The sequence below is a fragment of the Helicoverpa armigera genome, chromosome 20 (genome assembly GCF_030705265.1).
Source record: "Helicoverpa armigera isolate CAAS_96S chromosome 20, ASM3070526v1, whole genome shotgun sequence".
Taxonomy (NCBI): domain Eukaryota; kingdom Metazoa; phylum Arthropoda; class Insecta; order Lepidoptera; family Noctuidae; genus Helicoverpa; species Helicoverpa armigera.
The window spans coordinates 2,327,193-2,344,656 of NC_087139.1; the positions used below are offsets into that span (position 1 = coordinate 2,327,193).

Below are 17,464 nucleotides of genomic sequence, written 5' to 3' on the forward strand. Positions count from 1 at the left end.
GTAATATATGGGTTGAAGGATTGTCGGTTAGCGTGCTTACAAATCCTTGCTTAACATTTATAAATGTTGAAATAACTTTGTCTGTCTGTCGCGCTTTAACGTCAAAAATATAAAGGTAAAATATTATTTCAATTACAGTAACACGAGCCTGAGAAAATAGGCAACTTTTTATCCGGTTACGGCAGTTCCCTCAGTATAAATGCGGGAAGCAGGTAGTACTGCACAATTTTCATTAATACGTTCTACTGCACACTGAAGACCTCTTATAAAAGGTTGCGTACAATCATTATTAAAGGTATACCTCCAATATCCTTCATCTTAACACTTACCAAACATTTTACCACTTCAAAATACCTAAGAGTGCACAAAAAGTATACAAACATGAAGAAACATCACATCTCTATATTTGATCACGCCTTTGAGCCGCGGGCAGTGTCTGAGAGCGGAGTGTCGAGTGTCGGAGAGTGCCGACACCGCCCCCTCGCTTTAACGAGCGTTTGGCGTGTCTGAGGGAACTTGAGAGCTATTGCTGTGAATTGCTTGAGACGCTCATAACCCCTCATGGTTTATGGTACGGCGTTTTTATATGGAAGATGTTTTTGTAAAGTTATTCTACAGTTATTTAAGTAATTGTTGTGTAAATATGTAATGAAATAACTATGCTAAAGTGACGTTGTAGTAAGCGGTACTCGAAGTCTGAGAATAAGATGATGTATTTTAATGTATGTATGTAGGTAGGTACGATAATTATTATTCTGTAGCACATTGTGCGAGTACGTCAAAGTCAGTTACAATATGAAACAAATCAGGATAACAGCTTGTTGATATTAAAATTACCCTAATTTTCTAAAGCTAAAAACCTACATATTAAGTGCTGTACCTACTTTGATTTTAACACACATTGAAATAGTTATAATATTCCCACATTACCGATCATTACACTTCATTGCAAAATAACATACTCACTTAAATAAAAAAACACAGAACACAGAGCGGCGCCATTTTCCCGAGGTACACTCATAAGAGAGACCTCAGCGATATATCAGCGCGGAACTACGCACTTTACGCGAGTCATTACTTTTATTTTGTGTAACGTACGCGAATAAAACACGCCTCTACACTGCCCAGCAGGGGAAACTGTTCAGTTACGTTTTCTTGTCAGGTGGAAGAACTGTCGAGAATTTTCTGTTTTTGCATACAACTATAATTTTATTTTTTGTGTCAGATATTTCTGACAACCGCGTGCTTTCTGTAAAGGTACCTTATAAATGCTAACAGCTATTTACAACTGCCAACCGCACATGACACGATTGCATAAAATTGACCGCAGCTGCATTTATTGGTTAGTATGTATTTACATAAAAGAGTTTGAGACCGAAGCATCAACAGCATAAGCTATTAATTGTTTTCCTGCAGTTACAGCATATGCCGTCATTGCAGTTGCAGACGGCAGCTTAGATTCTAAAAGAACGTTAAGCTATGTAGGATACTATTTTTATATCATAAAAGTTTTTGCCCCGATATTTGTGCCCCCAAGTGTAACATGTGAACATGAAACGCCGATCAAACCAAGTACACTAAATATCTGAACAGTTTCAAATACTCTAGTCTGTAGGGAGATCGAATTGATCTCTACCCACACTAGGTTCAGTCAAATTTTGAGTTATTGTAGAAAGTTTGTTCTCAAGACCATTTGAACTGAGCAACTATTGTGAAGTTGAGAAACTTCTTCACACTGTTTTATTTACAGATGTTACTAACTAACATTATAAAGCCGAAGAGTTTCTTTGGTGGCGTGAATGCGCTATTATATATGCACTATATTCTCACATTCTAAAACGATTTGAAAAAATATTTCAGCTTTAATTAGATAACTCATTAAGGAGACAAGTGAAACCGCTGGCTGTCTATACTAAGATAAATAATCAATGTTAGATTACAAAGTTTTAAGAAAACTAAGGTAATTCTTCACAAGTCTTTTTAAACTCTAAAGTTCTGAAAAGGCAAAAAATCTGACTGCAGCATATGTTATGTAAACCAAAATCATCTTCTACCTCAATTCTACCGCAAAAAAACAATATTCCCAAATATAAAAACAGCAAACATCAAATCATATCAGGTATTTTCTCTCACGGCTCGCTCCACACGGGTCGATTTTCATTACCCGACCGAAAGAGTTTAAATCGCATTTGCTAGTAGATCGTATTCCTTGTACTCGCAAACCAGATATCGCATCCACAACGGAAAGATTACCGAGGAAACCTCCCGTGTAAACTGATTCTGAAGAAATGCTGTGCGAAGTATAGGCGAACAGCGATTTTTCAGTAAATTATATTGTATTTTTTAGTTCGATTTTTTTTGTGGTTCCATAAATGTTATAATGAGTTGCGTATATTTTGTAATATAAAGTCATCTTAGTAGATACGTCTGGAACTACGTTACTTGTACAATTACGTCAGAAAAAAAATCAATAGAAGAATCAGAATTGGGATATTAGGTATCATTTGGTGCATCACTTATCTTGTTACTAAAAATAATAGTTTTACTTTACACAAAAGTACATGTGTAATTTTCACAAAGTTTCACTAACTTAAGGCGACATTGAATCTATTATATTCTTATTTCAAGATTAAGCTAATAACAACATAGACTTTCACAATGAAATCAGTATGTATTAAAATACCTACGCTACCTCTCGGTTGATAAATACATGTATCTTTACACACATTAATAATTTTATATACATATGTATACGGCCCGGAAAATCTATTACCTTTTCAGTATATTTTCTTACATCAAAACTACCTTAATCCCAAATCGCTTCCTCCTCTACCTTACCCCACCGCCTCACTGGAAGTTATTATAACTTTTGTCGCAATAATCTCGGCTGCGCGCTGGACCTAACTCGTTTACCTAAGCGAATGAAGCGAGGAATTCTCTTACTGTCCTATACATTGACGGTTTATTGAAAATGGTTTTGTTTGTTTGTGCGGTATAAACGGCAGTGGATGGTGTTTGGCGAATATTTTCTGGGGCAATGTTTAGTGAAGTAGCTATTTTACTTTTGAATGCATAATATAATCCGATATCTATGAGGATACATGAACACAAACACTGGGTAGGTCATATACGATCTATATTCAATACTAGCTTCCACCAGAACTAGCTAGCTACTTTGCACAGCCGGTTAAAAATCTAGCCTTTGCCTTTCCTAAAAAAGTGGACTATCTAACACTGAAAGTTTTTTTTTTCAAACTAGCTAAGTAGTTCTTGAGATCAGCGCATTCAAACTAAAACATTATTCCAAAATAGTCCATATTCTCTAAGCAATATTTCCATATACTACTAAAGCTGAATGGTTTTTTGAAAAATGTTTTGTAAACCAATAAACTGTGTGCAAGATTACCATATAAAGTACTTCGCATGTCGGATGAGCTGGCAGTTGCACGTGGGAGGAGAAAACGCTGTTAATCATACATTTATGTATTCAGAGATAATGACATACAAAAACGTTTTCAATCTGAGATGGTAGGAAGAAAATACGTCTTTGAAAATGTATAGACGGTTATCAGAGGTTGTTAGCTATTTAAAAAGCTAACGGTCTAATGCTGCAATGCTACTCAATGTTAACAGACATACTTTTAAGTAGAACTTAGTTAAATAACGTTAAAGTATTTTGAGATAAATTAATCAAACTGAAAGTATTTAGCATACGCATAGCGTAGGCGATGCTTATAAATATATTTGTATGAAATGCAGCGTAAATACGACTCGTACATATAAAGTTATAATTACAATAAACTTTCACATAACTCTAATGGACTAGAAAATTTTATACGAAGCGAAAGTGTACTTAAATAAAAAAAAAAACATAACAAAATTATTTATCATAAAACTTCTGAAATAAACATAAATACCCAACCTTCGACTCTCAATAAAGACACCTATTAGCGTCACAAATAAATGAAAACATCCCCACCAACAAATATAACTTAACTTTTACGAGAATAACATTGACAAACAGGCATCGAAAAATATATATTCGCATAAAAAGAGATCTAAATTACGAAGTCGTAACCTAACCTAAGTATATTCCGACTTCGTTTCGTAACCGGCCTACGGCGTCGTAGGCGTCATCGTAGCGCTCGGCGTAGCTCGTAGCCGCGTCTACGAGCCGATCGTAGCAACGTTTTATCATATTTGAGTGACGTTTGTAAGCCCCCGAACTGTCGTAAGCCGTCGCCGATATTGGGGTAAGGTCGGTAGAATGATGACGACATTTTCTACTTACATACAAATTACTCTGGTTTGACAATGGAGGGATAGTGACCTCATTTTTGGGTGGCTATGTATATTGTGTCCCGAGGGTGGATGTTTTTCAAGGGTAAGGAGTTCAAGGTTCAAGGTCTATGTGTTTTCTACACGTGTAGATCATAGATAACGAAGCCAGAATAACATAAAAAAAAACTTTTTGTTAAAGTTCTGACTTGTTATATTGAGCAACTTTGTTTAAATGAATAAAGTTTTCATACACTAAAATTATTATGTTACGAAAATCACATCATTATAAAAGATGTGCTGACTCAGCTTGACTTTAGTCTATTACACTTTATCCTATAACGTTATCATTCAGTAACACAGCGAAGCTACTTTTCGCGGAACAATTTTTCTTTCATACATAAAGAAATCGCGCAATAATGCGAACTATATAAGACTTTCTACTAGACTTCAAAGGAAATATTCTTTCAATTTCAACGTAAGGAGAACGGGGTTACAGTAAAGCCAGGTTTGTTTGGAAGCAATCTCTGCAGTGCAGGGAAATGCAACAATACCGCACAAATTCATAATATTGCAGTTTCTACGAGAAAACAGAAGACGGTTGCGCCTTTTACAAACGGTGGAACTACTTGGCTTGGTCGTAGTTTGAAAGTTTTAGCTTTTATGGGGCTTTATTATATAATATAGTATTTTTATTTTATCTCAGATTGCTAACAGTAACATTGAAAGTAACATACAAACATGCGAATTGAAAACCTTCTCCTTTTTTCGAAGTCAGGTAATAAGAATACTGAGAGCTAAAAAATCCCACTTCCTGAACAATTATTAAACAAGATGACATAGGCTGAATATAATATTATATGTATACTACTTCTCAAAACATGACTAACAGACAAAACTTCATTACAAACACATCCAACTACAACTTGCCACTTATTCGGAGAATTCTGTCTAACTTTCGAGTTCCTATTGGAGTCTCAGTAACATTTCTACGTGAAAGTCGAATTTGTTACTTGTTATAGTAACAGTAACATTTTGTTGTTACCAGCACTTTTCTCACAGACGACAAACAAGATTCTTTATTAATATTATTTAGGTATATCGTCAATTCGGCGAAAAACTTCGCCCGACACGAAGATAAAGAAATCCATATTTAATAAGGACTATGCGTTACAGTCGTTAGTGTAAATTAAACTGTATGACTATGGTAATAAGGTTATGTTTTCATTGGAGCTCGAAATGTAAGTCTATTCTTTCAACGTTCGCTGAGACGGCATAATGTCGAAAAGTTTTATTTTATTGAAATACTTATCCGCTGTTGACGATAGTGTGCATTTTGGGATATTTTTGTTATATAACGCATATTTATTTGAGTAGAGAATATTAAATAAAATTATTATTGAATATTCTCTACTAAGGAAGGATCCGTAGGTACAAATAAGCGTATGTCGCACGTCGTTGAAATCCAAAAGTTTAACTTTTACCTATATGTAATTACATAATAAAGTCTAAAGTCGATTTGCAAAAGCCACGAACAGCAAACCTATTCAGTCTAATTGAGTGGCTATTAACAAGCCTCCATATGAAACATGCAAAAATATTAGTAGTAGTAAAAAAATCGCTCCTTTAATATTCATACTTATTGTTGGAAAGTTTAAAGGTCGATTGTATTGAATAACTTTAGTTATTTACTCTGAACTTTGAGTACATAAGCGGATTTAACGATTCCGCTTCAAGTTTTTGTCGGTTTTAATTTATTATTTACTGCGAAAATTAAGCTTATGAGCTTAAAGTCTCGGGGTCTGGTTGACGAATGGTGTTTCAGGGGACCTAATTACGCCGAGTTTTAAGAGACAGAAAATATAAATATTATAGCTGTTTCGAGCGGTTCCGCCCGCGTATCGACATAAATAATTCCCAAACGAGGGTATAAAGTAGCATATATCCCTTCTCAGGCTTTATACAATCTGTATACTTTAAAAGTAGATCACAGATTTTGGAAAATAGTTTGAAAGTTTTTGTAACAATCAGGCTTTTTTTTCTATATTCGCGTCAAACACTTCTCTCTCACCATTTGATTTACATCAATAACATATAAATAACATAAGTATAACATATGTGTAGGTACAGCAAATTGATCGATCCTTCTGTTTGGCACACAACATAAGTTGGTAGTTTATCGAAGAATAGGCGATGCAAACAATTGGATAAGGCGCCTGATTGTTACCCAACTCGACAGGTGAATGGATCGGCCCTTGCTCAATACTGGTTAGTATGGTGCAAGTTGAGAGAGGCAGCTTCATTAAATAAGTACTTTCTTAATAGCGCCTCCTGATACCAACGCTCGAACTATCTAAACAATACTGGGTAAAAACAGATTGAAAAATACACTAGTGTGAGAGCGTTCTAATAGCGCGAATGAGTTCCGCAGAGAAAAATCGCAGTAAGACAGACGATTATTCTCTGAGTTCTCACACCAGAATAAAAAGTAAAAATTAAAGTCAAAATAAAAAATTATATAAGCTACATAACTGCTTATTATTTTCAATGCCTGAGCGGGCACGTAAAACCGGCGTCCCGGAATGCTACTCCTACTGGTTGTTATAATTTCACGTCAGAGGCCGTCAAGATTATTTGAGAGAACGTTAACCTTAGAGCTTGTTAGGAAACGTGCAGCTCACTCGATAACAAGAAAAAGTATGCTCTCCGCTTTTCGCTTGTCAAACAGACCAACACATTCACACTCACACATATCGAACAACGTCGTAAATACCGAGACCGATTACACTCGGCAAGTTTCTTAATCAACAAATAGAAAGTTGCTGTAAGTTGTACATAAAATAGAGAGGTATATTGAGTTAGACTGTGATATTGTACCAGAATTACTAGCGGTTTCTTGCGGTTTCACCCGTGTTTCGTTGCTAAACTACTTCCCGCACAAAGGTACGAATCAGCCTATGTTATTTTTTAGGCTCTAGACTATCTATGTACTAAATGTCATTTAAATCGGTTCAACAGTTTTGGCCTGAAAGCAATTAGAACAGAGTTACTTACTTTCACATGTAGAAAGTAAGATTTACTTGCAAATAAAAATGAAGTTCAAGAAAAAGTTTGACAATCATGTCCATTCTATGTATTATGATGACGAGGTTAGCCGACGTAGGTACACCTTAAGAAGAAATCACCAACTTTCTTCTGCTTACCTTAAACCAAGCCATGGTGGAGTCATCATACAGGACCACCCACTCTTCCGACCAGGAGTTCCATAGATATTTCCCTGCAACAAACACGTGTGACATTATTTGTCTGTTTGTACGAAAACAGGTAAACAGTTTCATAAGCTTTTGTATTTCAGCTCAAAGGCTGCAAATTTCAACTATTTGTATGGTTTTTCATGTATGTTTAAGCTGTATTTTTCTACTGAATACTTTTTAACCAGCACCATAAAGTACCAAATCAATCTACTTCTCGTACCCTCATAAAATGTTCTATGTACTTTTTGAGGCTCTAAACTATCTGTGTACTAAATTTTATTTAAGTCAGTTCAGTGGTTCAGTAGTATTAGCCTGAATGCGAGCCAGATAGACAGATGAGAGTACCTTTCCAATTTATGATGTTAATTAAGGATCTATTCATACGGCTCCATATACTCCTCATTAACATTACTACAGCTGGAATAGCTTAAATTTAACCCTCCTCTGCTAGTCTAGTCATTAAATAGAGCAATTCAAACTATCTCAAAACTTGTGCATAGAGAATCGAATGCGCATACTAAGAGTAACCGCACACTACAAACTTTTAGTCGGCCGATAGTCGACCCAATGGTTGGCAACATTTTTTTGAAGAAAATCTTGAATTCAATCAAAATTTTCAACTAGTCTGATGCTAACTAAATATCTGATCGCTATAATGTTCATTCTACCATCTACCATCCATCTCCATACTGATTTATAAGCCCAAACCAACTATCGGCCGACAAAAAGTTGGCAGTATGCTCCAACTCTCTTGTCTCAAACTGACGTCAGCTGTATTCTCGTGCTCTTTCCCTCCATCTTCCATCTCTGTCACACGAAGGAGGTTTAATCATATCTCCATGGAGCTACTTAGTAGTCAAGTTACTGGCTGGCGAGCTGGCGTTTTTACTCGCATCAGCAGTTTTCGCGCCAGACAGTGTAAATGGGGGAACGTAAGTCAATACTTGGGAGCTGTGTTTTTATGTTCTTGGTATAATATAGACACAGTTTTTATATTTATTTGTATGAGTTTTGGCAGTTACAAGCACAATCTCGATGGTCGAGGAAATCTGGTCGGAGGCCGCTTCTAACGAAATCAAATAGGGAGGCCTATGATCAGCACTCGATGTCCTATGACTGAACTTATGATGATTCTAAGTAGTTGGTTCTGACAACGCATACATGCTATTTCTTGTAGGTACCCTTATTGGAGCGTAGGACAAAAATCTCAATTACATAAATACGAAAGATGAAAACAGAATACAAATCAAAAATTCATTTATTCAGTAAGATATAGGAGTGAATTGTGCTTTAATTATTTTATATTTAAACTTAGCTGTAAGATTTTATTGCATAATTGTTTGTTTTCCCAATAAATAAAATATCAAAGATACAGCTTTACATGGTCGATTAAACACGATTACAAAAAAATACAAGTCTTACATAAAAATCAATAACCAAACTGTATATTTTCAAAGGCTCACTTAACTAGATTCTCTCATTCATCTCTTCACCATAAAACTTGAGTTACAACTCCGCCATCACAGTTCATATACCCTTACGAAGTGTCGTAAAGAAACTTCGCTTTATGAACGAATGAGAATTAACCCTAAAAGTAGGGTTGAACGACAATTTTGAACGGTCATTAAGTAATAAGTCAAGGGTTCGATTTTACTTGGGGACGTAGTAATAAGCTTTGCATGTTATTTTTTTATGTTTTTTTTTGTCTGCATACTTATTCTTAGTATATATAAATAGTAGAAAAATAAAGTCATTTGATATGACATGATAGCCTTGTACGTTGAAGTATTTTATTAATTTTTATCTTTAATTTTAGCAGTTGCTACGCCCACCTACGCCCGCGTACCGTGGAAACTACTTCAACTTTCACCGAAAAAAAAGTATGTACCTTCTTCGATAAACAGGCTATCTTATACTGAAATATTTTTTCAACCTAAATCAGTAGTTTAGTTTCTAGGATTAGTGCGTTCAAGCCAACAAATAAACTCTTTAGCTGTATAGAGGTAATATAAGTAGATAATGTACCGTTTTCTTGTGAAATCTCAAATTCATAATATTCTTGCTTACGTCAACTTCTTACTTACACTTTCGTCAATTTATTTAAAGAGAAAATTACGATCATTTTCATGTAGCTTTTTTTTCTCTCTTTTTTTTTACGACGTCAAAAGTCATCAAATGACCCCTTCCGCTGTGGGTTAGCAGCGGAGAGGGAGTGTCAGACTCTTACTGACTAAAAACCGTCGTGTTCCGTCATAGACCTTTTATGTACCAGAGCCGCGGTATCTCTTTCGAACAACCCGCAGCCCATTTTCATGTAGCTTACTTAGAAAATCAACTGTAACTCGTACCAGCCCTACAATTCGTTTTACGTCACCTACATTCAACAACATTATTGACTGGGCTTCGAAAATCATTGAGTGACGATGTTTTTATAGACCAGAGTTTTACGAGATCACTATAAACAAGTTGTTACGGCCCAACAAACGAAAAACAGGGTGGTTTTTCCCTTTTTTGGGGTTTTCTTAGATTTTGTGGGGGAGTTTATTGACCTCTTGTTTTTTATTGGGTAAAGTTTATTTGTGGAGACATTTGAAAACAAAGTCCACAAAAAAAAGGTTTAAGTACAATATCATAGCGAATTGTAACAGCACACCTATAAATATGATATAACAAATATTCTAATAGGTATATAAACTATCCTGACTTTGTGGTGAGACTTTAAAAATATCCCGTTAATCGTCAATATCATATAGGAACAGGACAGGAGGAAGAAGAAGATCATATCTATGCCGATAAAGTGCATTGCTAAAGAGTAAGTAAACGTTGTGGATGTTTTTATACTTACGTTTATACCGCAGCATGTAGCCGCCTTTGATTTGCGTAGCGCCGTGTTCTGTAACAAATAATATTGATTTAACTCATAGGTTTATATCATTTGAGCTTCTAAGCGACGGTTGAATTCTATATTTTTCATGTAAATTTCCTCTCCAACCAAAGGTTTACTGGTAAGGAAACACCAAAGGCGGTAAGTCCAAGATTCTATGTCTTTTGTAAATAAAATGTGCATAATTATAACAAATATAGGTACCTACTAAATGATTTGCTAAAAAGTCGTTCTTATTAAACCAATCACAACATCAAAGCTGTTAAAACAAAACACCCTACTCAAACGGCAAAAAAATCGCATGACTGATTTAAAAACATCACAGAAAAAACTACACATCATCAGAAATACGAACAAACAAACAAACAAACACGCCGACCAAATGAAAGCGAAATTTAAAAGTAGCTGCGAACTGGGAATATTAACAATAGCTGTTATTTGAGGTAAACAGGAAAGTTCCGACGAGACGAACCGAGCCCGCCGTGACTCGAATACGCAATAATATTAGAGTAACTTCACATGGTTGGCGAATTTAGTGCGTGGTGAATAAGTAATATGTTTACAACTTCGTTGCAAAATTGTAATCAATAGATAGGCAGGTGATTATAATTTCACGTTGACATTGTGTTTAGATTGTTTTATGGACATTTCTATGCAAGCCAGTGTGGTGACTAACGCTTATTATTTATTTGTATGAAAAGAGGCGTTACATAAAGATGTAATTAAGTATAGCAATAATAATAAAAAAAAACATTACGTTTGTTTCTTTAAAAATGGTAAAGATAACTTTATATTAACAGATGATCAGAGATAACACTTAGGTACCCAGGCTCGTTTTGAAAATTTGTCAAAATTTTTTTAGACTATGTTATATCTAGCTTTGCTATTCTTTAGTCCTACACTTTAAGGTTACCTTGTATGAACCAAACTCAATACATTTTTACGTAAATTAATATTTTCAATAATATGTAGAATCGGTCGACATGCGGTCCGACGATATTACACGCCCGAGCGCCTGATCTCGATGCAAAAACATTATAATAGGATGAAAGGGCAAAACATCTGCTATTCCTATTCTTTATATTAAAGGTTTTTTTTTAGCTAAGCTATATCTACCTATTTGGAAAACAAAATTAAAACTGGTATTTTTTTTTTTCATTTTGAAATGTTTTTTTATAACTTTTTACTTAGTTATACACATGGCGTCGTTTTTCCAAAGCAACTTTAAGTTCGGACTTCGATTCACAGGTTGATAAAAGTTGGTAAAAAGAGATTGGTTAAAGTACGGACACATACCACATTTTCTAGCTTTATATTACGACTTCAATATTACGTTTAACAAATCTAAATGAACGTCTACAGAAATATGAAATGAATGAATAAACCATTTTCATATTGATGAGTGAAATAAACAAATTAATTTTGCATCGCGCCTCTGAATACAGCTTGAGATTCAGAGAACGCGAACGATATAATTGATTCTGATGATTTTAATTGGATTTAAATGAAAATTACTTCATAATGACCCTTTTGTGATACACAAATTGAATGCATCGAAACCTATCAAGTTGTAATAAAGAGCGTACTATGAGTGAGCAAGTGAATTTGTGCGTTTACTACGCTCTCATTCTAAAACGGCTGAACCACTTCAGATCAAATTAAGCATAGATATAGGTTGAACTGTGGAACCAAAGATTGTTGTGGACCTTTTTCATAAAAAAATATGATCAACAGACAGAAAAAAAACAGAGACAAAATGACAATCCAATGTTTTCAGGGTACAACAGTATTCATTGTATCCAGTATTCATTCATATAATCTGACCTTATAAAACCTGTCAACCAGAAAAAGAAAAAATACCAAAAAAATAATCATATTTTACAACAAACCGAAAAAATAAAAAGGCATCTAATCACCCCTTGGGGAAATACCGGCGCGGTCTCGCGACGCAGCGACTGGACCGTGTGGAGGTACCTTTATACCGACGAGCGACTAATCAGAACCATGATCCATCATTGTTACGGCTAATATATATTGTGTAATTCTTTTAAATGTTGCCTTGGAAAAATATTACCTACGTAGATTTTTTTTGCGCAGTTCTGAATGGAAGAATTTCTTTCGACAGATTTTTAAATCATATTAATAAGATTTTCCAGCCATGGCCTGTCTTACCTAGTGATGTTGGGTTGCCCGGGTAACTGGGTTCAGGAGGTCAGATAGAGCAGTCGCTCCTTGTAAAACACTGGTACTCAGCTGCATCTGGTTGGATTGGAAACCGATCCCAACATAGTTGAGAAAAATGCTAGGTTAGGCTAGAATTTTTGAATCATATCTTGAGCTTTTTTTACATAATTGTATATTCCATTTAAAACATGTAACTTTCATGAAAAAAGTAAAACACTGCATTATATTTCAAACTTTTATAATACACTATATTCTGCGCTTGGAACTTCTACTTAAATTATTCCATTCCATTAAGATAATAGCTACACACACGCATTACACTGAATTACAGAAAAAACAAGACAGCAACACAGACATCTATCACAAAGTTTGCACGCGAGTGTACATCAAACGCTGAAACCGAAAATAAATCCAGCTGTAGCTAATAAAAGATGCAAAAGGTACAGAAAGGTACATGATGTTACATTTGTGGAATTTAGCTAATTTATTTAAAGGTGACACCTGACCGACAATTTCCTCTGAGGGTTACAAATGTCGTGACGTATCCTATGAAGTATTTATGATTAAAGTTACATTTTGCTAGACGTTTTCCCGTGGTTTTACCCGCGTCCCGTGGAAACTATGTTACTCGGGAAGAGTGAAGCTTTCCAAAATTTTAGAACTTCCATTAGTCTTAGAGCCACCACAAACAAAAAAAATCCTCGGTATTATATCAATGTCGATGAATGATTAAGTTATCATTTTGTTCATGGTTCAATGTCTTGGAAATGACCTTTTGTTTTTATAAAAAAATCCAATCTACCTGAATACAATCTGCAAAAGTATAATAGCTAAAAATATTTATTTCAAACAAATAGCTCTTATATTTCTGCGGTAATTACAAAAAACATTTTCTCCGTTAGCAACTCTCAAGTTTCAGTAGTGACGTCAACACAGCTGGTGAATGAACGATATAATTGAACGAAATGAAAAAAAGATATTTGAATGAACCATATTCCTTATATACCTATCCTTTAAGAAAATTGGTTGTAACTAAGTTCTTCGCTACAAACGCATCTAAATATGTAAGTTTCTTTTTAGCACACCTAAAGCAGAACACTAAACAACTTGAGAAGTCTGCCTTGAGCAAGCATGGTGATTAACGCCCATTCCTTCTCTGTATGAGAAGAGGCCTGTGACCTGCATCATATGCCCAGCCTTTTCCCAACTACGTTGGGGTCGGCTTCCAGTCTAACGGGATGCAACTGAGTACCAGTGTTTTACAAGGAGCGACTGCCTATCTGGCCTCCTCAAACCAGTTACCTGGACAGCCCAAAAACCCTTGGTAAGACTAGTTGTCAAACATTTCTGCTACCCTTAACAACTGAGAAATACGTTCAATGACATCAGGAACAATAAAAAAGCTGATAATCCCTCCACAACAAAATAAAACAGTATTATTTATCATTCCATAAACTCCATAAAATACACAAAGGAACCATTATTCCCCTGATATAGCTACAAAGCTATATTTTATCCTCACACTGACCCGGCCCCCAAATTACTAATAAAGTATATTTTTCCCCGGCCTAAGGGATATTTTCCCTCACACAATATTTGTGCGTAACACTTGAAATCAGTTTCAAATCCCCAATCCCGGCTTACACCTAAAAAAGCTTCTGGCACGGATAAAGGAAAAATACGACTAAATCAACTTCTTATTTTTGTTATACAAATAGTTGGTTTTAGGCAGTTTTATTTGTTTTTCTGGTTTTATGTTTGTTTACCTGTTTTTTGATAGCTTAGAATTTGAATCATACCTAACATTCATTTGCAATAAAACTCAACAATTTCAGTTCATTTTGCAACATAAATACTACTGTTTCTGTTTCACTTGTTCAAAGTAAATTGTTGAAAAAAATAAGTACCTACCTAATAGCTTGCGTAATTTCAACTTTATTAAATCAGTCATTTATCTCTTAAGTATGTTAGTGTAAAATATAACACACTTCTCAACTCACAAAGACAGAAACTTTAAGAAAATTATCACTTTACCTACTCGATTGTTAAAATATTACCATTAGCAATATCGTTTTCTCAAGTGGAAACCTCCCTTGTCCTTGAAAAGGCAAAGAGCCAGATCGCTGTCCAATCGAGTGTGCGCTCATCAAGGGGCTGTGACGTCACAATCCCGGAGTCCGGACTCCGGGGTCCGGGATCTTCAGTGAAGCGCACCGGTGGAGATACCCGTGGTAAGTCGAATGACCACTTTGTGATGAATAATTTTATGCTAATGTTATAAAGGTGTACCTCCTACATGTTTGTATGTTGGCATCTTCTAATACGTTACGCATGGGCAACATTATTTTCATAAATATTGTATTACCGGTAATTCTGTCACCATATACAGTTACAATATTCTGTCACCGTTTTTATGAGTGGTTACAATTACATGTGTGTTTCTTTACGCAACTTTCATCTATAAATATCCTGCCAGGCCTTCATAAATACATTATTTGTAACACTTTATGTAATAGGAATAATAACTCATAGGCATATTCCCTGTAAGACTACATTTAACTAGGAAATCTATCTCAAAACAATTGAAATTTTGTAAGATTGCATTACGTATATTATCGTTAAAAGGCCTTGAATTATCACTTGTGTCTACATCACTTTAATATTAATGCAAAGTGTGACATTCAACACAAAAACAATACCGCAAAAACCGAAACACCTAAACTAATAACATATTAATTATTCCCAAAATCTGTTTCCAAAAACCAATAAAACTTATATTAAACAGAGCGATATTAAAAAGAGATCCGAAAACAATTGAAGGGCGATCAGGAAAATGAATTCAAAAGAAAATTCGATGGAGTTTTCCAACGATGTCGAGGCGTCAGTAATTTTATAAAACTTGCAACCAGGTGTCCGGGGGACAAACGGCCTGATATTGGATTTATGCTAATATTTATTTACCCGGCCCTGTCTGCCGGGATGATTTTCCCGGCATTTTCACGAACCTATTGGGACCTGTATTTGAAACGATAGGTTTTCTCTTAAATATTTTCTACCTTTTTACTGAATATTGCTCAATTTATTTGGAGATCAGTGAATAGATAATTAGACTCTGTATAGCCCTTTAAAGGCCATCTTCGAAGTTACTTAGATAAATTGAAATATCGCAGTGTTTTTGGCGCATTTGATTTCGGCCATTATACAATATTTATTTAGGAAATTAAACTATAATATATTGTAACTTTTTGATAAGACAAAAAATACATGTAATATCACAAAAACATCAACACATTAACTTTTTAGATACCACTACCCATCCCTAGAAGTACCACAGTCGTGCTAAAATGACGTAACGTAAGCTGAACTATCAATAAGCATGTTATTTGTGTCTGCGGCCAAATCCAGCCGTGTACCGTAACCAGGCAAGCCCGAACATGTACGATAAAATTAGTTCCCTACATTGATCGATCTATTTCTTTGTTTAGGATGGATCTAACTGAACTATATGTAGGATTTATGTTATGTTTAGTTTTCGGAACATATTTTGCTTATAATAAAGGCTCAGACATTCTGTATAGATACTGTGGCGAATGGAAAACGAATCGTGCAATATGAGTCTTCTATTTTCCTTTCAAATCGAGTTTTCTTAAAAAGCTACACCTACAAGATGCAACTTACAAAACCCGACCCAACTTAACCACGGCTGTCAAAACAGCTTACAGAAATCCCGTGAAAAAATCTTAATTCACGACCACCTTATCGCGTTAAGCCTTTCATCTAAAATGGATCTCTAAAAATGATTCCTCAAGGGGTATTCATTACCATCACAAAAGAGTTTGGAAAGAGCCAGTCGTTATCTCGCGAAAGCAGACGGCAGCAACTTTCTGTTTACTTGACGCGGATAACTGTCACTTAGACGGCTTGAATAAACACGATAACTTGATGAGGGATGCATACATTACGATTTCGAAAAAGTTTTGAACTCTTTTCTATACCTAGTGTAATTGCCAAGGACTTCAATGCTCGAAATAGTGGGCCACAAAAATATAAGTTTGATTGCAAGAAGAAGATTGAAGAGGAAGTCTAAAGGGTGTTATGAAAGGAATTTCCTACTGAGTTGGACCTCGTAAACACAACTTATTATAAAGTTTGCCCTTCAAGCAGACTGCCAGACAGTGTGTTTCGATTTTTTCTATTTTGGCTGCGGTTGGTGCAACGGCCAAACTAGGAAAGTGTGTGGCTTGGGAAAATTCAGATGACTTATTAAGTAAGACAAGACTCTCGTTCTTGACACTTTTAAGGTAAGTTATATAATATAAAAAACGCTTATATAAAAAGGCTTACATATTGCCTTTATAAAGTCAATGAATCTCATAAAATATTTTCGATTGATCACGAGACGATGCCTTGCGGTGAAACCATTACAGCGTTATTAAACTAATATCAGACGAAATTTCAATAAAGAAAATTGAATTGAAACTAAAAGAAAAAGCTTTGGTAAAGACTCGATATACCCCAGTTATCTAAATATCTGTCTTTATGGAGCTCTCTTTGTCTCCGTTCATCCCCAACTTAATTGGCTGAGCATACAGCCCGCCAGACTAGTCGAAGAACTCACTAAACCAACCGACCAATCCAATCACAACTAAATCTCGCGACGTACTTTAGGAGCTTGAGAAAGTATGAGTGTACCTAAAACACGTCTCCCTCGCTCAGACGGCACGTTAAGGCCATGTTCACAGTCCATTGCGTGTTTATTGCCGTCTTATAACCGGAGGGAGTGCGTTGACCAAGCAATGAACGCGGCGCGGCCGTTATAGTAATTCCGAGTGACATTTCAGGGTAGGTAAGACGTTTTATATCG

At 35.4% G+C, this 17,464-nt stretch overlaps 1 protein-coding gene across 2 annotated transcripts in view; it reads right to left on the bottom strand.

Moving 5' to 3' along the window:
- Positions 1–17,464, bottom strand: part of LOC110379545 (uncharacterized protein) — a 69,380-nt gene that overhangs the window by 38,569 nt on the left and 13,347 nt on the right. For both annotated transcript variants that reach the window (XM_064039839.1, XM_064039838.1), the window contains exons 3-4: positions 10,378–10,425; positions 7,482–7,555 (exon numbers count right to left, since the gene is read on the bottom strand). In XM_064039839.1, the coding sequence (XP_063895909.1) occupies positions 7,482–7,555; positions 10,378–10,425 (122 nt within the window). The remainder of the gene's footprint in view (positions 1–7,481; positions 7,556–10,377; positions 10,426–17,464) is intronic.